A 20034-nucleotide genomic window follows, 5' to 3' on the forward strand; every position below is an offset into this window, starting at 1 on the left:
CTGTGAGAGGTGCCCCCTGGCTGCAGGGCAGACCCTGGCCTCACTGCAGGTACTGTACACTGCCCCCTGCGGCACTGGCACCTGTGTGGGGAGGAACAGTGGGACCGGCTGGGTGTGGAGGGTGGGTTCCTGAGTCTGACTGTGGAGGGCAGGACTTGAAGGCTGGCCGAGGGGCCCAGGCTGAGACTTTCCAAATTGAATCTGGAATCTGGGCCCCAGCGCCAGGGGCCGGCAGGGGTTGTGCCTGGGCCTTCAGGACAGCACATCACCCACACTGAGGAAGGAGCAGGCAGGGGAGCAGAGTTTCGCTGGGGGCTGGGGCGCTCAGGACACCGGCACTGGAGTGCAGGTCCTCCATCCGTGTCGCCTCCATCCGTGACTGCCGCAGCAGCGGTCTTTGGGTCTGGGCAGGGCACAGTCCACAGGGGGTGTGGCGCTGGGAAGGAGGGCGCTATTGAGCAAGAGAACAGAGAGCAAGGGGTAGATTCGGACACGGAGAGCCGCCAAAGGATTGAGTTGAAAGCAGCTTGAGGGGGTGGTCTGGGGCGGCAAGAAGGCTTCTGAGGCAGGTCTGTTAGTTGGAGGAGGAGGGTGCTGGCCAGGTCAGGACTAGGTAGGGATGTCTCAGCGTGGCCCAAAGCCTCAGCCAGGACTGAGTTGTGCCTGAAGTCCCCTGGGGGTCACAGAGGGCCTGTGGGGTGGGGGAGGGTGGCAGAGAGCAGGCCTGGGCCCCGCCTCTGAGAACACCTCCCAGCACCACAGGCCCCGAGCAGAGCCGAGCAGAGTCCTGGGGCTCCGGTGTCTGCGCGCCCTTGCCTACGCCATGTCCTCGAGCTGCGGCGGACTCAGCTTCTCCGCTGGCCTGTCTTCGTCCGGGGCCTCCTCCCGCTCCGGCTCCTCGCCGTTTCGGGCCAGGCTGTCGGGCCCGGACACAGTCCCCAGCACTTTGGTGCTGTGCTCCTGCGCTCTGGCTCGGAGCGCGGCGATGCTGTTCTCCCTCAGTTCCTCCTGGGACATGGCGGCCGGGGCGTCGGGACCCCGCTCCTCCGGCTCTATCTTGTCGAGCTTGGGCAGGGCCTGACGCTCCGCCTCGGGCTTCCTCCCCGACTCGGCTGCCGCCTCCAGCGACTTTTTGTGCATCCCTAAAAAGAATTGTTGGTATTCGGGTTTAGAAAAGCGCCTGGGAAAGCCATCTTGAACTGAAAACGGCAAAGATAGAGAGAGGCCAGAATTAAGGACGAGCAGAAAGCCTTACTTCATACACCGCAGTCACGCGAGTCCCAGGGGTCGGGGTCGGGGCCGGGGCAGCGGGAGGGGGGCCGGGGATGAGGCTGCGGAGCAGCAGCGGGGCACCGGGCCGGCAGAGGGCTTCTCCCAGCCAAGTCCCTGGGCACCTGGCCCCCGGGAGTCCTGTCTGTCCCTTCCTGAGCACAGCACTTGCTCCCGAGCCCTCCCTTTTGGGATTCCAGATCTCAGAACTCGAAGATAAGCTGGCGCTGCTGTCAGACACAGGTCCAGATGGCAGATGGGGGAGGATGGCAGGTGGAGAGATTTAGGGGGAAGAAGTCCTTTGGGGAAAGCCAGAATGGTGGCCAGAGGGACCTAGAGGTCCCCTCAACCCCCAAGAGGGGCTGTTTCATTCACCACAACCCCAGCTCCAGCCAAGGGAAGAGGAGGATACACACCCTGGGGCAATAGCCATCCCCTGCTCACAGGACAAAAGAACTCACAGGGGGGATCCGTCCAGGATGAGAGTCCTAGGCACCCAGTAGGTGGGTGTGAGGGACAGACACCAAGCCCCGGGCGCAGCCTGCCCTCTGAGCCCCCCAAGGGAGACCGGGAGACCGGCTCTGGAGGGCCTCTCTCCCGCCAGGCTGTTGTGGCCAGGCGTCCCTGCTCCAGGGCTCTGTCCCCTCCTCCAGGGAGCCCGCTCCCCTCACCACGGGGGCAGGGCCCCAGGGAGAGTGCAGGCTCTTACCCAGCAGCCACGGGGCGCAGGAGTCCATGATGCCATCCTTGGCGGACTTGAGGATGGACTCCGGCAGGGGGATGGAGTGGCGCACCATGGCCCCGTAGAGGCCGTACTCCGCCATGACGCTGCTCCGGCCCCAGCACTTCTCTCGCTTCCTCCACTTGGCTCTTCGGTTCTGGAACCAGACCTGTAAGTGCAGACGAACAGGTCAGGGGTGTCCTCCACCAGGCAGAGGCCAGGCCCCTACCCCGCTGTGTCTGCCTGGAGTTAAGGGACCCGCCTCTTTGCCAACGGCCCCATTCCCCTGTGACTTCGCTTTCTCCAGCAGGGCATCCTTACTTAAGCTCACCTACCCCGAAGTACCCCTGGGGTTCCTCCAGGCTCAGGGTGTCCAGAATGAGACACAAGTCCTGTGAGAACATGATGGGGCAAAATGGTCTTTTTTTTTAAAATCAAAGCAGTTTAAGGTGATGGAGTAGGGACACCTCCTGGACAGGGTCTGGCAGATGGGCAGTTCCCCATGTGGTCCTCAGTTTGCAGCCGAGAAGCCCGACCCTCATAGCTCTCTTGCAAGTGTTCACACCTCCAGCATACAAACAGAATCCCTTTTCTGGCTCGTAGAGGACAAAGTCCTTTCCAGTGCCTTTGGTTCAGGGCTCTGTCTCCACCAGAACTGCAGAGGCCAGAGCAGTCCCAGCAGGCGAGGTCAGTGTGGACTCAGGCAGCACAGGGCTTTTCATCCAGGTGTCAGGAAGCCTGGGAACGGCTGCAAAGCAGGGCAGGGGACACTCCCAAGAGGCCTGAGTCAGCCTCCCTTCTCTGCCCTGTCCTGGCCAAGTCCTGCCCCGCCATGGTGTCCTCCATTCACCCACTGTGCACAATTTTGGACCTAACTCCGAATGACATTTGCGGGAGCTGGGCAACCATCCTTCAGTCAGGGAAGGAAGACAAAATGCTTCTGGTGTGAGGAGCATGTGAAGGTAGAGACCTAGGAGAGTGCGGTAGGGGACACTCTAGGGGATGCTTCTCTGGCCCCAAAGCTGACTGGTGCAGGGTCTGAAAGAGCATGGGGTGGGCTGGGGGTATCTGCAACACTCCAGCCTGGTTTTGGGAGGAGATCCTTGGGTCCCTTTCATGCATGGAGGAGGGGGGAATTTCTTGGTCCCCCCAAGCATTTTTCCTGAGGCTTCCTGCAGCTGACAGGAGCCAGAGCCAGGGACAGCTGCACTGTCCCTCAAGCAGGTGAGAGGCCCGCGGCAGACCGGGGGTCTCTGGAAGGACCCCAGGCCCGCCAGCCCCCTCTGGTCCCCTCACAGCCCCTCCAGGCCCTGACCCCGGCGGCGGCGAGCCACCCAAGCGCCCCGTGATGTGGGGGGATGGGGGAGGGCAGAGGCGGGTTCGGGGAGAATCTATTAGTTTCCTGGGCGATTTCCATTCCCTCACCTCGGCCAGGTCCCCGCCCTTCCCTCCGGGCCCCCTCCCCCGCCCCCGGCGGCGGAGGTTTCAGCTTTTGATGAAAAATTGCTCCAGCTCTATTCAGGAGGCGGCAAAAGAAGAGTCACCCCCAGGGGCAGCCCTGGGCTGATTGAAAAATAAGTTAATTTCTGTTTGAATCGATGGGCCTCAAGCACTGAAATATCACGGGAAATTAAAGCGGCTGCTCTCTCGGGAGCCGCCGCATTGACCCGCACTAATTAATGCTGGGGAGGCAGAGCGAGCCGCGCCGCAAGCCGCCCCCCCTCCCCGGGGGACCCCAAACGCTTCTCATTTAACTAATTAGACAGGAAAAATTGGGTGTTAATTTGTTTGGGATTTTTTCCCCTCTTCCCCCACGGCAGCTCCCTCCCCGGCCCGCTCCCCACGCGGGGGCGCGGGAAATGAATGCGGGGCTTGCCGGCAGATGGCTGCCCCGGTCACTCTGCAATCTTCTCCGACTTGATTGCTTGATTAGGTCGTTAGCACATTAAAAAAAAAAAATTGCTTGCCGTCTGGCGCTGGCGTGATGAGTGGGACGCGCGGCAGCGCCTGGGTAATTTATCTTTTTATACGGCAAAGAATTTGATTTCAATCTGCAGATATATGGGGAGCCTTTGACACCTGTTTAACATCGCGCCGCTGACAGCTTAACCCTTTGCTGCCTCGGCCGCAGGGAGGCCTCGGCGGGGGCTCGGAGTCCGCGCGCCCCTGCGGTTCCCACCGCCGCCGCCAGGTGGCGGAGTGAGCTCCCTGGCAGCTCCCGACAGCTCCGAGTCTGCAGCGGAGCGCGGCCGGCCACATCCAGCAGGGAGCGCCCCGGCCGCACCCACAAGGCGCCCAGAGCCCCGCGGTCACAGACTTCTGCGGGGCTGCTTCCAGACCGCACGGTCCTCGCACACCTTTAAGTTGACCCAAATGTGTGTAACCTGTTTTGGCATTTCTTCATTTGTAAATAACTAGGAAACTCTAAAAATGGGAGAGATGCGGCCTCAGACACCCCGGGCCTCTCAATCCTCACACTGACCCGCGCCCGCGCTGTTAGAAAACGATCTTTCGTCCCTCCCTGGGCGGCGCCGCCTCCGGTGAGCCGCACCGTTGCCACCACCGGGTTTAGCACCTGCCGTCCCTGCTGGAAAGCTGCGGAGCTAATGCAAGGCCTCCCTCTGGTCTAGACCCAGACCGCACTCAGCGAACCTGGCCAAGGAACGGGTTTATGTAATGTGAAGGCTACTAGATGGCTGCGCTCCGTGCACTAAAGAGCGGAAATAGGTGCACCATGCGAGTTCGGGCTAACTCGGCCATCGGCCTGGCCTGGCTCTGCGGTGTGTTTAGATCTCTCCCCTGCGGCCCTGTCTGTCCCGCAGGCCCTCTGCCCTACCCAAAGCCTGAAGTTTGTCTGAGACCTCTGTCCTGCTCTATCTTCCTTCCCGTTAGCACTTGGTCGTCCTCTACAAGTACTCGTCTCAAGCTTTTTTGCACCTAGGAAAAATCTAAAAGGACTAAGCCACAGAAAGGTGTAAGTGACTTCTGGTTTCAACCACCTCACAGAGAAGACAGCAAAGAATGAACCCCTTGGCGATGGAATTCTAAGGTGGAATTCCAAGTCTGACCACAGAGGGTTGGGAAGGCTATCTTTATGAATCTAAGTAAGCCATCTGCCTCCTGGGCAGGAGATGACCTTCCTGCTTGAATACGGTGCATTACAAAACAACAGGACCACAAGCCCTTAACTGGAACCCATTGGGACCAGACTCCAGAATGTTTTGGATTTTAGAAAAAATATGTGATGCATATATTACATGTTATGTAACATCCTGCAGCAGCAGCAGCAGTGGTACCCCATAGTCAAACCAGCTTTGATTTCTGCAGCAAAACATACACATATTCATAAGGGACAAATAAAGAGCACGAGGTCAGACCTGGTTTTTGCCAAGAATGAGTTCTGTTGACAAACTGATGAAAGAAGTGTCTGTTTTCAGTACGGTTTAGAGTCAGGTATTCTGGGGACTTCCCTGGTGGTCCAGTGGTTAAGACTCCAAGCTCCCAATGCAGAGGGCCAGGGTTCGAGCCCTGAGGGGAACTAAGATCCCACATACTGCATGGCACAGCAAAAAAATAAATAAATAAAAATAAATAGCATCAGGTATTCTGGAGAAGGGATTGTGGAGTAAACAAAAGCAGAGATGCTCGCTACCACTCCCACTCCCTCCACCCCCCCAAGTGTGGGTGCCTGGAAAGGTGCATCGCCCTGGCTTCCCCAGGATTCCATGAGCTTGAGGGGGGGCAGGGCTCTCAGATGGAAACAGCATCTTTCTTGGAACACTGAAGAAGAGGGTGCAGACTTGGGATTCAGATCATCTCCGGGGCCTGTAAACAGAACCATTTTCCTCAGTCTCCTAATATGGACAAATGAATAACTGGTCTGCAGATCAGACTTTGCCCACAGATGCTCCAAGGGGAGTTGGTGCCAGCTGGTCGCTCAAACCAGGAGTCATCCAGACCCTTGGTTATGGGCTCCTGGAATGCCTGGCTCTTTGAAGACCAGATGCTGCTCCAGTTTATGGAGGAAACCTGGACAGCCAAAACAATTTCTTTGTAGGACAGCTGGCAGGGAAGCTGTGGCATTGGTGCCTTGGAGGCAAGAGGACAAGGAATTAGAATTAACCCTAACCACTCTTCATGTTTGCCTTTCTCTTCCCTTCCTGGAAGCAACCAGCATGTGTGCAGAACTTAAACATTTGCAAGAAGCACTGAAAGCAGCCAGTCCTGAACTGGAATTCCCAACTGTGGCAAAAATTTCTGTGTGATCCTGGGCAAGTTATTTGCTCTCTCTCAGTCTCTGTCCCTTCAAGCATAAAAGAAGAATATCAAAAAAAAAAAAAAAAAAAGAATACCTACTTTTTCAGGGATTAATGAAAGTGCCTAAAATCAGTGTTTGTCACACAGAAGGTGCTCAATAAAAGCTACTTATTATTATTTCAGTGGAGGCACAGAAAGTCAGTGGGAGTCTGTGCAGGGGTCAGGTTAATCAGGGGCATTACCTGCCCTCCTGGCCCTCTCCACGTGCTCTGCAGCAAGGCTGGACTGACAAATAATAATAATAACAACAGTAACAACTCCAGGAGATGTGATGGGGGTACAGAGCTAACCTTCAGGCTGTAAGATTTTAATGCAGATAGCCTCGAGTTTCCCCTCTAGGGGCCAAACAGATGCCCCTGCAACTCTCCCGCGTTTCTAATGTTTCCCAGACCCTTGAGGCTCAAATGCAAGAGACCACCCATGCAGCTGGCTATGCTCAGGAGCTAGAAGACCTAGGTTGGAGACCCCTGCTCTATCTCCAACTGCCTTTGTGACTTTGGGTGCATTTCTTAACCTTTCTGAGCTTCCGATTCTTCCTCTGCCCTATGGTACCACTTCCTTGCAGGTTTGTTGTTAAAAATTCAACAGAATAGTGCATGGGAAATGCCTGGCATGTTGTAAGAACTGAAAAACGTTGGCTTGATGCTGGGCGAATTCTGGGGACAAATGTGCTACGAGATGAGGATTTGCTTTCAAGCAAATATGCTCAGTGACACTTTTCCCATAAAGCCGGGTCCTCCCATCTCCCACCTTTGACATGTCTTTTCAGCATTTAGGCCCCCTTTCCTGCGTGGTCTCTTGGTTCTGGCAAGCCCACAATACTCCTCCAATCTCTCTACTTTCCTGACTGCGTACTTTCTGGAAGACACTGCTCCACTCTCAAGGAAGTCGGGTCCGCAACTCTTCAGGAGAGCCTGCGTCCAGGCCCCAGCAAGGACCAGAGCCCTGCCTTCCACTTCAGGGCCTCCAAGTGCCTGAGAAGCGGCCTACAAGGGACATCAAGGGTCACCAACTTGGTAGTCCCAGGGAAAGGAGAGGGGGAAGATCTTCTAGCTCGGGAAAGAGCCTGGGTTTCCTGGTGCGCTTCCCCTCACAGGTGGTGCCCAGTAGCACTCAGAGAGCCCAGGTAGGAGGCCTCTGGCTGTCGACACCTGGCAGAGAGGGTCCCAAGAGCTTGTGCCTCCAAGGATGGACTGGACCCAGGAAAGGGCTTCTCGCCAAATGGATGCTCTTCGGCCACAGGGCACCCATCGAGCCGGCAGGCAACACTGTCAGCTGTCTCTCTCCCTTTGTGGGTAACCAGGGCTTCTCTTGCATTCACGAGTTCCCAGCCTTGTATCCCCACAGGACTATGTGCCCAGGCCTCCTTCCCTCTGCAGTCCCTCCAGGATAGCCCCACTAAAGGAGACATCCTGCATGATAGATGCTCTGCACCTCTGGCCCCTTGGCTACCCCAGGCCCTGCCCTCCAGTCTTGCCCCAGGCTATCGGGCCCGGCTTTTTTGGCCATGTGGCACTTGCCATCATAGTCACTTAGATTCTCTTCTCTCCTCTGACTGGAAGCTGATTAATATGGGCTCATTGCTGGCATGATTTAACGACCTCACACTCCACATCCACTCAGCACTTCTGACAGCATATTTCAGCACACCCTTTCCAGTCCCAGCTTCAGGCCCAGAAAAGCCTGGCCTTGCTGTAGCCTCTGATGTCCACTAGGGGGCAGCTCTGCCCATGTTTCCTGGCAGCCTCATGCAGCATCCTTCCCGGAACCTCTGGACAGGTCATCCCACCAGGTTACCCAGTACTCCACTTTCTTCCACTCATATTAACCCACTTGAAACACTGAAACTCTTTTCCTGAGCCTCTGACCCAGCTTTTTTTTTTTTTTTTTTTTTGCGGTACGCAGGCCTCTCACTGTTGTGGCCTCTCCCGTTGCGGAGCACAGGCTCCGGACGCGCAGGCTCAGCAGCCATGGCTCATGGGCCCAGCCGCTCCGCGGCATGTGGGATCTTCCCGGACCGGGGCACGAACCCCTGTCCCCTGCATCAGCAGGCAGACTCTCAACCACTGCGCCACCAGGGAAGCCCTTGACCCAGCATTTTTACACTGGCTACACACAATCACCTGGAGAGCTTTAAAAACGTACAGGCTCCACATCAAACCAAACCTAGCATTGCTAGGTGTGGGGGGCTGGCACGGGTAATTTTAAAAAGCTGCCCTGTGATCTCATAAACGTCCCGGGCTGAGACACACGGAAACCCTTTCCCATCCAGGCAGCTATCTTCTTACTTCTGGAATATAATCCCCTAAAACTTTGTTCCCTACCCTTGGGAGGGGACCACTTTAAAAGAGGCAGAATGGAACAGTGCTAGTCAGAGAATCCAAATATCATCCTTCCAAACACACCAGGCTGCTAAGAGTGGAGGTGAGATGTCTCTGTCCACTTTGTGCCTCCATATCTCTGCAATGGAGGCATTTTAGATAAATACAACTCTTGTCAGAAAAAAATACAGTAAACATAAGTGAATAGCTTAATATTCTCCTGTCTTACAACTCTGAGAATGAGTGACCACACAGAGGAAATAAAGTCAATCTGGAAATCCATTTCCTCTTCCCCAGGGCTGACATCGGCAGGGGCTTCCAGAATGCCACATCCTAGCATTTCTCAGAGACACAGAAAGGACTTCATGTCTGAGTCTGATATGAAGACTGGAAATCTCTTCTTCCCCCAGCAATGCACCTTATCCCTTCACACTCCAACCCAGAGAGATATAGAGGGAGGAAGTGCTTGCCCTCAAAGCACAAAGGCAGAGGGAATCGCCACTACTGAGGGGGCTGGTCCCTCATCACTGCAATTTGCATTAATTATTCCAGTTTCTGTAGATGGGTGCTCCAGTTTCCCTCATTTGCTCTCCTGAGATAGTACTTGAGTACCGGGTTTGAATCCCAGTCCACCACTTACTTCACCTCTCAGCCCTTCAGTTTCCTCATCCAGAAAATGGGGATAAGAATAGCATCTAACTCATCCAGCTTTTGTGAGGATGTAATGAAAAAGGGCATGGAAAGCACTTAATATCTGGGACAATGCTATGCACTAATAATGCCAATAACAATACTTTTGTTAAATTATTTTAGATACTTTTTGTTATTATTCGTTCACAAATGAGTAATCTGAGGCTCAGAGTTTGATTTGCTGGCAGTGAAACAAAGATTAGAAGTAGGTGTGTCTGACTTTTCACATCTACACTGTGTTCTCGTTAGACATTGGACAGTAGGTCTCAGACACATCCAGGGGCTTACTTGGGTTGGCCCAGCAGAAGTGTGTGTCCCAGCTGTCCACCTGGAGCTGTCCCACTCCTCCATGGCAGCCCAGGGGCCCAGTGAGAGAGGTGATCCTGAGGAGGCTGCTCTCTGGGAGGGATTCCCCCTTTCCTTTACAGATGGCTTGGCCTCTGCCATGCCTGGTGGGTGTCAGAGCCAGGACTAAGATCTGGGTCCCTGACTGGATATCCAGTCCAATAACCTTTCCATTCCACCTGAGAATGTCTAACTTCAGACTTGGAGCCTCTAATAACTGCCCTTCCCCTTAAGCCTCAACACATAGACAAAGGCCTGAAAGCTGGGGGAGGGGAGGGGACTGGCTCTGAGTGGTAGGGTCCATCCTTAGACGCACTGGTTCCACTAAATCAACATGCTGAGAGGAAATGAGGAGGAAGGGTGGCAATGTAGTGAAGTAAGTGTTCTGGAGTCTAAAGGGACTCAGGTCTGAACTCTGGGCCTCAGGTTCCCCACCTGTAAAGTGGGAATAGTAATAGTACCTAGTCCATCGGGCGTTCTGAGGATCCTTTGGGAATAGAATACAGAAACTAACACAACATTGTGAAGCAATTATACTCCAATAAAAATTTTTTTTAAAAAAAAGAATATACATAAACTATCTCTGGAAGGAACCAAAGGAAACTGGTAACCCCTGGAGGGACTGCCGGTGGACAGTGGCAAGGGTGACTCACGTTTCACCCTTTTGAACTCATGTACCTGAATTCGCTCATTCAAAGAATAATTTTGTTATGAGTGAGTTTTGGGGGTTTTTAGAACAGTATCTGGTACTCAATAAATATTGGGGGGTTTTTAATAAAGAAGATTTGATACAGGCCTCCCACCTGACATCAAATCATCTCTGTTCCTCCAGCTTCAAGTCAAAACAAAGGCTTCAAACCCAAGAGGCAGGTGGTGAATGAGTGGGCTTTAGGTGCAGCCTAAAGAGACCTTAGGTGGGTCCCTGTGTCCCCCCACTTACTAGTTGTCTGGCCTCACTTTCCTCAGTTATAAAAGGAGGCTAATGTTCTCTCCTCCACAGGCTGTCGCCAGGATTTAATGAGATCAGAGCTCAAACCAAGTGAGCTGGGCCCATGCCGGACCCACTGGAACACGCCACACACATGGCTCATGACACCTGCAGCTGCCACTGTCATCCCCATTTTACAGATGAGCAATGGGAAGCTCGGGCTGGTGAGGTAGCTTGTCCACAGTCACTCAGCTGGTAACTGGTGAGGCCAGGACAGTCTGGCTCCAGAGTTGGTGTCCCTAACCACTGCACCACCCTGCCTCTCCTGTGCACGTCCCATAGTTAGAGCACTGGGCGCATGAGAACTGCTCTGTGGGATAGAGCTGTGACTGCCACCGATAGATGTTAAGACCTTTCCCAGGCCACTTGGTAAAACGCTTGGGGGCACGGCTATTTGACAACTCACAAACACCTTCTGGGGGCATCATTTAGCCAAAGAACCAGGCGGTGCTGCAAGAGCTGGAGAGATCCTTGCCTTGGTTCTCCCATAACCGCAAATTCCACAGCCAGTCCTCACAATCCAGGGAATCAATGTACTCCACACTCTTGGCTCATCCATGCTGGTTCTGGTGGCTTCAGACACCACCCTGTAGACAACGCCCCAGGCGATTTTAAAAAGCCTAGAGTCTGCGGGCTGGGCATCTGCAGCAATGCAGTGACAGCCGAGGGCAAGGGCGAGCTTCCCCAGATCTTTCAGACACTCCCACCCACCACCACCACCACAGCCAAAGGGATTTCAGGACGAGCCACCGCAAGGCACAGGCTGTTCTTTCCTACTGGTCAGTAGCGCAAATGTGGGACCAACCAACGGGGAAATCGGGGAGTCTCACCCCACCCCCGCTGCTCGTCATGACCACACACACACACACACACACACACACACACACACACACACACGCACACGCACACACAAGATCCAGAAGCAACACCCAGCCTGTTCCCACTGGAACTCAGCTGGGGGGTATGATGGATCCAGGCCACCATGGATAATACGCCAAACAGATAATCTGCTTATGAATAATTGAGCTTATTGTTAGTGTCACTGTCTAAAGCCATTGGCTGAAATTCCCCATAGACTTCCAGTGGAGAGGCAGGCTCTTCTGGAAAAGGAGCTCACGCCTCATTTCCCATTCTTTGGTTCTCCAGTGAGGGAGCGCAAGGAACCTACACACCTTATTCGGTTCCTCTGGACTTGTCCCCTACCCGCCCCAACTCACATCACACGTGGAGACACAAAGGAGGAGGAGATTCGGAGCAGACGGGGTTTCAGGAAGTCGGGACCCTTTCTGCCCTTTTCCAGCCTGGGCCGTCAACTACTCCGGGCCACTCAGGTGTCCCGATAGGAGCAACTTTGATTAAAGGTCTTGATCCAACTAAGGCAACCCCAAAGCTTCTGGAAGTGTTCCTCCAACCGCATCACTTCTTCCTGCTCTTAGAGGCCCTGTCTGGAGAATCATCAGATTTCATCTCCTCCCGAAGAAATGATTAAGCAGCCCACTCCTGCCCAGCTAGGGGCGTCCTGGACTTGGGAGGATCCTGACACTGATGAAAGGAGGCTGGGCACCCAGTAGAGCTGAGGACAGCCCAGTCCAGGTCAGGGCTGGTTCCGCCACAAAACTCTCCAGTGACGGGGAGGGGCTTAATGAGCACATCATGGGCCAGATCTGGGAGAAGTCAAGGAGCAGCAGCCCTGGGCAGGGCCAGCTGTTGGGTTGTGAGGAGGCAGGAGGCTCAGGTAGATGGAGGTGGTGGGGAGTAGATAGGAAAGGAGGGGGCAACCTCTTCCTCAAGGGAAAGCAGTGGAAGGAAGGGAGACAGATGCTCCCCCACCCCCAGGCACCCAGAGAGGCCTGGGGCCACCTCCAGGCACATGGTTTGTCTCACATACTCCTCAGGAAGCCCACAGTGCAGCAGCAGGCCTCGCCTCCTCCGCTAAGTCTCTTGTTCCCCCAGCAGTGCCCATCTCACATGGTAGGTATTCAGCAAACACCTGCCTGCTTAAATGAACTGCTGTGCATGAGGACGTGATTACAGGCAAGCACACACTCTGCTGCGGGGTGGGAGATGGGTGTCTGGGAGCCTGGGGCAGTCGATGTCCCTGAGGGTAAGGAAAGTGTGAGAGAGGAACTCAGAGCTGTTACCTGTATCCTGTCTTCCGGGAGCTCCGTTTTCATGGCCAACATCTCCCGGGCATAGACGTCTGGGTAGTGGGCCTCATTGAATGCCTTCTCCAGCTCCTCTAGCTGGTAGGAGGTAAAGATTGTCCTGAGGGGAGCAAAAAAAGTCAGTCAGGACCCCCAAAATGGAAAAAGCTGTCCCAGAGAGGACAGAATGGCCCTCCCCCATGGCTCCTGGACAGACCCCAAACCCAGGCTTGGCCAGAACAATCGGATGCAACCTCGCTCCCTGCCCCGCCCCCCCATCCTCTAAACTCTTCTTCATTCAAGTCTGAGGGCCCACACTACCCTTCTGGTGGTGGGGAGTATTATTTCAGCCCTCAGTGACATTTTATACTGGGAATCTTCCTGGAAGTGCTTGGGGGGAAAGGGTGTTAAGACACAAATTTTAGAAAACTACAGAAAGCCCCTCTTCTCCCAGGCACAGCATGGAGGGCTCACCAGGTGAGTAAGTGCCTCAGCCTCCTCGGGCCCAGCTTCCTGGGCTCCTCCCACAGACAGCAGGGTCGATCTTTTAAATCGTACTCAGAGTTCAGAGATTCACCAGAAGGTCAAATGCAGCAGCCGCCCCAGCCCCAGCGTCTGTACAGCAGAGAACTAACTGATTCTAGCAGCCCCTCACCCTACCTCAGCACGCCCGGCTTTCCTCACCTGCCCAGACCTAAAGGCTCCTTAGAGCCGCCCCACGCAGTCTTGGGGGCAGGGAGAAGGGAAAGGGGGTGCTCTGTCCCTTCTTGGACTCAGAAGTGAAGGGTCACCTCCCCGCCATCCCACACACAGGCTCAGCCACTCACCCAGCGGGAGCCCCATTCAGGGGAGTTTCATTCAGGTCATCCCGAGAGTGCCTTCCCACACACTCCCCCAGCGACCACAGAGCGGTTCACATTGACCTATTTTGAGTCATAAACTGCTTTAAGAATCCAGTAAAAGCCACATCCTCTCACCCTAGCAAATGGATATGCTCCAGTACATACAATGTTTTACCTCCAATATTAGGGGGTTCATAGCCCCCTTTCTTGAATAAATACACTACACACCCACTTACAGACACAAATTCTTTTTTCAGACCTGAATTTCACCAGGTTCTAGGTGACCTTTATCCTGCACCCTCATCAACAAGCTGGGGAGCAGTATAGTCCAGATTTGTTCGTAGACTCCACTTGAACAATGGTACCTTCCCTGCTTGAGCCTCCGGGATTTGGACCCTGGAAACAGCATGGGAGGGGGGTGTGTGGTTTAAAATCCCTCGCTGCTGCCCTCGCCTCTCCCAACACAAGGAAAAAGTACAAATGTCAGCCCCGTATACTCCTCGTGCTGGTGTTGGCTTTAACGTCTTGGAGGATGACGCGGGGGGGTGGAGGGGGATGTGTGAGAAAGAAAGATTCTGCTCTTTATAGAAAATGACTGGTTTGATTCTAAAGTGTTTCTCCTATCCTCTTGGGAAGAACAGAATGTTTATGTATACAGAAAGTTAATTCTTCAGAATTTTGAAGATCTGCTGCTTTCTATTCCTCTCCTGCCACTTACCGAAGGGTCCCTGAACAGTCAAAATAAACAATCAAAACATGCAAGTCTTTTTCAAAACTAGGAAAACTGAGGCACACAGCTATTGGGGCGTGGCCAAAGCCAAAGAGGAAAGGGGATGGCAGGTCATTCAGAACCTTTCAAGTGCCAGCCTCGGCTCTCATTAAAAACAAACAAAAAACCCAAAACAAAAAAACCAAACAAAACAAAAAAGAAAGGAGTTAAGAAAGAAACAAAATGAAACAATGCCTCAAATCCCCCAAACTTCCCCTGGTTCCTGCCTCAGAGCTAATCCACGTGTCTATGCTGATGTGCCCTCCAGGGAGTCTCCCTGCGCCCCGTACAACGTGACCCAAACCCTGCTCCTGGCTTTACGCAGAACCCCAGACCCTTCAGTTTCCCATTGTAACCAGTCTATCAGAGCTGAGCCTTCCAGGAAAAGGGAAGAGCAAAATCTGAGAGACCCCAAAGGCTGCTGCTCCATTCCCACTCCCCTCTCTAACCCCTGCTAAGCCTCTTATGTTTCTGGGTGATCAAGAGATGCTTGCCTCTCATCACCATATTCCAGGGTCTCTTACCTGAACTCCCCAAATGAGAGAGGCTCAGGAAAACACATTTTTTACTAATTAAAAATTGCAGCAGCCATTCTCCTCTCTCCAATAATCTGTTCCCTTCGTGTACCAGAAATAGCCCGAAACCTAGGGCTGTTGTCCTGTCTCCCTGGGAACCCTCCAAAGCACCCCAATTTTCCCTGGTGGAGGGGGTATCAGGTGAGGATAGAGGGTTAGAAAACTTAAGTATGGACTTTCGGCCGTGGGTCAGTCAGCTCCAAGTGCTGCACAAGGAGATGCCCCCATGCAGAAGCACTGCTCCTGGGGGTGCTTTGTCCGGGGCTCTCCTGGCTGTGGGAATCCCTCCCCCACCTCTATTCGGTCAGCAGCACAGAAGCCGGTCAGCCGGACTCCAACCTGCCCTCCGGGTCCCTGTCCCTGCTGGAGGTCCCTGTCCAGGCTCCAGAGGCTGACAGGATTACCCCCACCCTGCCACCAGCATGATATGAATGCATCGGAGGTGTTTTAATGAATATTTGCTGGACGGATGAATGTAAAAAATGACCCAGGATCAGGACTAAAAAAACAACGTTTCCATTTACAATAAAACAAGACAAAACAAAACAAAAACAAACAGCCGCCTGAAGGGAACAAACCGAGGTCACCAAGAAACCAAGTCAAAGTTCACCCCCATTCAAGCCAGAACCTGTTGGGGCCTGAGAGGTGAGGAAGAACCGTTTTAAAACGTGGGGGTCATTTCCGGGTGTGAAGGAAGAGAGGAACGCAGAAAAGCACCCAGAGAAAGTGTGCAAAGAGGCTGAGAACAAATTGGGGAGAAGAGGATGAGGTGGAGAGCACCCCAGGGGGAAACGTCCACCCAGCGATCCGGAACCCTGCGGGCGCTCCATCCGCACTGGGGCGGAGAGAGATCTGGGAAAACAAAGCTAGGGTAAGCGCAGGGGCAAACAGCACCCGCAGGAAGTCAGGTCGATTTTTGGTTCTCAGTCCTTTATTTGTTGAAAACCTCCTCATACATTTGCACAAGGAATTGGTAGCGGCTGCGGAAGGGAATGCGGGTCTGGTGTGGGGAATTACTTTTCAGGATATACCTTTCGGCACCTACTGTATTTTAACTTTGTGCAAGTAATGTCTATTTTTAAAATATTTAAAGAAAATCAAAAACAAAAAAACCCTCGCTCTTTAGTCTGTATCCTCCAAGGCAGCCCACTCCACTCCAGCGAGGGCTTGCGGAGTCCTTCAGTGCACACACTCCTCCCTCCGCATTTTACAGACAAGGAAACTGAGGCTTACGGATCACAGAGGAGCAGAAGCCAAAGGAAAATTTGCCATCCATGCGGGTATCACGCTCGAGACTTTGCGAACGGTGGGCGCAGAAAGATAGGGGGTTGGCGGCGCTGACAGGGACGGCGGGAGAGGAATAGGGGCCGGGGCAGAGGGCAGAGGAACCGGCTCTGGCGGGAGGGGAGAGCCGATCTGCCCGCCCGGAGGTGTGCGTGCCTCTCCGAATGTGCCGATGCAGGGCTGGCACCTGGGGGCCGTCAGCTCCTGTCTGGCTCGGGTTTAGCCCTAGTTGGGGGCTTTCCTTTCTCCTGGAGAAGCAGGAGAAAGCCTGAAACGGTGCCGCTTCCCCGGCGGACGGTCAAAGTCCTCACCCGGCACGGCCGGACGCCAGGGCCCCGGACGGATGTCCCCAAACAATGTCTGGTCTCCCCGTCCTGGCACAGCAGCGGACCTCAGATCTAGAGCCGGTGAAATTAGGGTCCGAGCGACCCTACTCCCGATCAGGGAACGACGGCAGGGTATAGGTGAGCAGGAAGGTGACAGAAAACGCTGCAGGGGCCTTACCTGTGTCGCCGCTTCTTCCGTTTCTTGGTCTGATTTAAAGCCGATTTGGACATTTTTCGGTCGCTGGAGGAAACATCTTCAGAATCTGAAAAGCGGGCGGAGGCACGTGCGGCAGAATGGGGGACGCGCTCCGCAGCACCCGGGCGCGTCAGGCTCCCGAAACCCGCGGGGGCCCCACCCCCGGCGGCCTCCGGGAGCAGCCGGGCCTGCTCCGTCTCCCCGGAGAGCCCTCCGTGAGGTCTACGCCATCCCTAAGCCGCGGCTGTTTCTACCCACGCCGGCGCCGCAATCCCGAGGTCGTGAACACATTCCGTTCTGTTTCGTTCTGAGAAGCAAAGGCCCAGACACGCCTGGGCAGGGACAGCAGGGGAGCGCGACAGCCTCCGCGGGTCGCAGGGCCCCCGGCGGTGCCCCGGGTTCGGCGCCCTGCCCTGCGCTAGCAGCCGTGGCGCCGGGGTTCGGAAGGTGGCCCGCAGGAGCGGAGCCTGGGCGCGGAGAGCTGGACTCCGGGAAGGGCTGGGGGCTCCCGGGCACAACCCCCTTTCCAGTGCCCGCACCATGCGCCCCCCCTCAGGACTGGAGAGACTGCGACGCACCACTTTTCGTTGCCCCTCCAAATAAAAATTAATTAATTAAACGAGAGCGAAAAATCGGGGAAATCGCAGAGCGCGAACCAGAGCCGGAGGGCCGAGCTGGCGGAGACGTGAGGCCGGGAAAACTGCCCGCGGAGGGCGCGGCAGGGTCGTCCAGGGGTCCCGAGCCCGCGAGGCGCCGGGATCCGAGATATTGTGCCGCTTAGGTGGCATCTCGGATTGCGACCCCTTGGGCCGCCGCCGTGGCCGGGTTGTCTAAGCTCGTGAGGAGAAAATTAAAACCCAGCTGACCAATGCGGGAGGCTTGGAACGGAGGAAAGGAGGAAGGAAAAGACAACTTTGGACACCAGGGCTGGGGCCCGAAGCTGGCACCCGCTTCCCGGGCCGCCAAAGCCCGGAACGGAATCGGGCTCTAGGAGCGCGGGTCCTCCGAGAGGCCGGGGCCGAAGTGGAGCAATGGAAGGAGACCCCCGACTGCCCCACGCGCTCCGACACCCTAAGCCTTGTTTCCAGTGGGGCCCCAATCAGGCGCCGCGGCAGAGCCGGGCCCGACGCGGGGACCGCAGCACAGCTCGGCCGCCGGAAACGCGGAGGCCAAAACCCGGCCGCAGCCGGGAGCATCCTCCGAGCCCCCGCCCCGGGCGCGCCGGCTCCAGGCCCGCTCTGCGATCTCTCGGCCTGGCACGAACTTGTGCACCCGGAGGAGGCCTTGCGGTGCAAGCGAGAGTCGACGGCGTGGGGTTCCCGGCTGTCACCCCAGTCAGGCAGCCACACAGCCTCGCCCTCACCTACCCGAGCTGGCCGTCTGGCTGGTGTCCAGCGGCCCCGACGCTCTGCCCAGCGGCTGCAAGTGGACGCTCTGCGGGTCGGACAGCACTTCCAGGAAGGTGGGCTGTGCATAGAAACCGGGGAGCCCCCCGGGCCCCAGTAGCCCCATACCACCCACTCCTGCGGGACTGAGCACGGAGCGCGCAGCCAGCAAGTGCCCGGGGGCCAGACCGTCGAGGGGAGCCCGCGGGTGGGAGCTGGGGGGCTCCTTGTTCAAGCCCAGGATCTCCTGGATGCCAAACCCAGTGCACCTGCCCGGGGCGCCCCCCGAGGTACTCTTGGCCACTGTCTCGGCTTTGGGCTTGCTCAGCGCTTCCCCGGCTTTCCCCGTCATCTCTCGGCTCTTTGAAGGGGCTGAGGCCGCAGGTCTTTTGCTCCCCCCACCCCCCCGCCGGGCTCCCCGCTTCACGAAGTTGGTCCCAGGTGCCCCCTCCGATGTCTAATGCTCTGGAGCCCCAAGGAGATTCCCTTTTTATCCAACCAGGCGGCAGCCCAAGTGGGGTCAGAGCTGAGCAGCCAATCACCGGGGCCAGGAGCGATTAGGAATTCCAAAAAGCTGGCAGCTCCCGCCGCGGGCAGCACTGAGGGGCCAGGGCGCTGGGGGCCAGGCACCGGGTGGGCTCTGCAGGACGCCCATGGGCAGGGCCCCCAGAGGCTGAGACGAGACAACAAGGTTCAGGGCCGTTCCAGGAGGCTGAGCGGCTAGGGATTCTGGGCAGAGCTGGCTTGGACAGTCCCTGGGGTGGGGTGGAAGGATGGACTGAGGGCAGGTGCTAGAGACTGGGAGTCCTGCTGCCTCCCTCCCATCCTCCCTCCCTCCCTCCCTCAATCCTATACAGGTTTGGCGGGGTCAAAGAAACCCAAATATGGGACCACTCCGAAAAAGGCAGAATGAGGAAGGGGCAAGTGTCCTGGGCAGGGTGTGTGGTGGCAACGGGGAGAAAGAAGGGGGTTTGAAGAGGGAGATGGGGTGGGAGAGCTCAAAGCTTGTCTCCCCAGCACAGGATGCAATGCCTAGTTCAGAAGAGCTACTCAATAAATATCGCCCAATGAATGAATGAATGAATAAAGGGGTCAGGAGTAGGGGTTCCTGGAGGGAAAGAAGAGTGGTGGTGACTTCTTTTGGAGAACACCGGTGGACACCTGAACATCTTCCTAGAATAAACATGAAGGGTCGCCAACTTCCATGGAAAGATTTCATTACTCTTCTAACCATTCACTCAACTAATATGTATTGAGCCCTTACTAGCTCTGAGCAAGGAGCTAGGGGTTCCCAGTAAATCAGATAGACAAGTCAGGGGGTCTGCTATACCTCAGAGTTCACTGAACAGACAAATGAAGCGGATGGCATTGTTGAAGTGGAGGGAAGGAGGAGGGAGAAGGGAGGGTGTGAGAGGCAATTAAAAGGTGAGCTTCTGTGCCCATTCGATGGGGATCCCTTGACTAACTCCTGTGTTGGAAGCTGCAGAAGTGCAGCCAGCTGGGCCAGTTGAAAAGTGGTGAGAGGCTGCAGGGAACTGCTCTAGGCAGGCAGGACCCTCACCTGGAGAAACAAGAAAAGCTTAAATTCTAAAGGTGGGCAGTGGAGCTACTGGTTCCTTGCTTTCAGGGAGGATGGCTCCCTTGGGTCCAAGTGTTAAGTGAAGGTGATTCTATACATACACACACACACACACACACACACACACACACACACACACACACGTACGTGCACCATGGACCCCGGAGTCCCTGCACTCCACCTCCTCAGCTAATTCTTCTGTGAGCTTTGTGGGACTAAGGACTGTCTATCTACCTTGGCACCTTCCTCTCCACTGTGCCTAGCATAGCATACAGTGGTAGGT

At 55.4% G+C, this 20034-nt stretch overlaps 1 protein-coding gene across 2 annotated transcripts; it reads right to left on the reverse strand.

Annotated features, from left to right (window-relative positions):
- Positions 1 to 808: 808 nt before the first annotated feature.
- VSX2 (visual system homeobox 2) lies at positions 809 to 18524 on the reverse strand (the record flags this gene model as incomplete). 2 transcript variants are annotated; one of them, XM_079914149.1, is made up of 5 exons in its annotated part: positions 809 to 1142; positions 1979 to 2159; positions 12793 to 12916; positions 16770 to 16854; positions 18155 to 18524. In XM_079914149.1, 5 exons carry the CDS (start codon positions 18522 to 18524, stop codon positions 817 to 819), a joined length of 1086 nt encoding a protein of 361 aa, XP_079770275.1. In that variant the 3' UTR covers positions 809 to 816. The 2 variants fall into 2 exon arrangements, with proteins under 2 accessions (XP_079770275.1, XP_079770274.1); XM_079914148.1 differs by having other exon boundaries at positions 809 to 1199.
- Between the last annotated feature and the right edge of the window lie 1510 nt (positions 18525 to 20034).

This window comes from Stenella coeruleoalba (genome assembly GCF_951394435.1).
Source record: "Stenella coeruleoalba genome assembly, chromosome: 2".
NCBI lineage: Eukaryota > Metazoa > Chordata > Mammalia > Artiodactyla > Delphinidae > Stenella > Stenella coeruleoalba.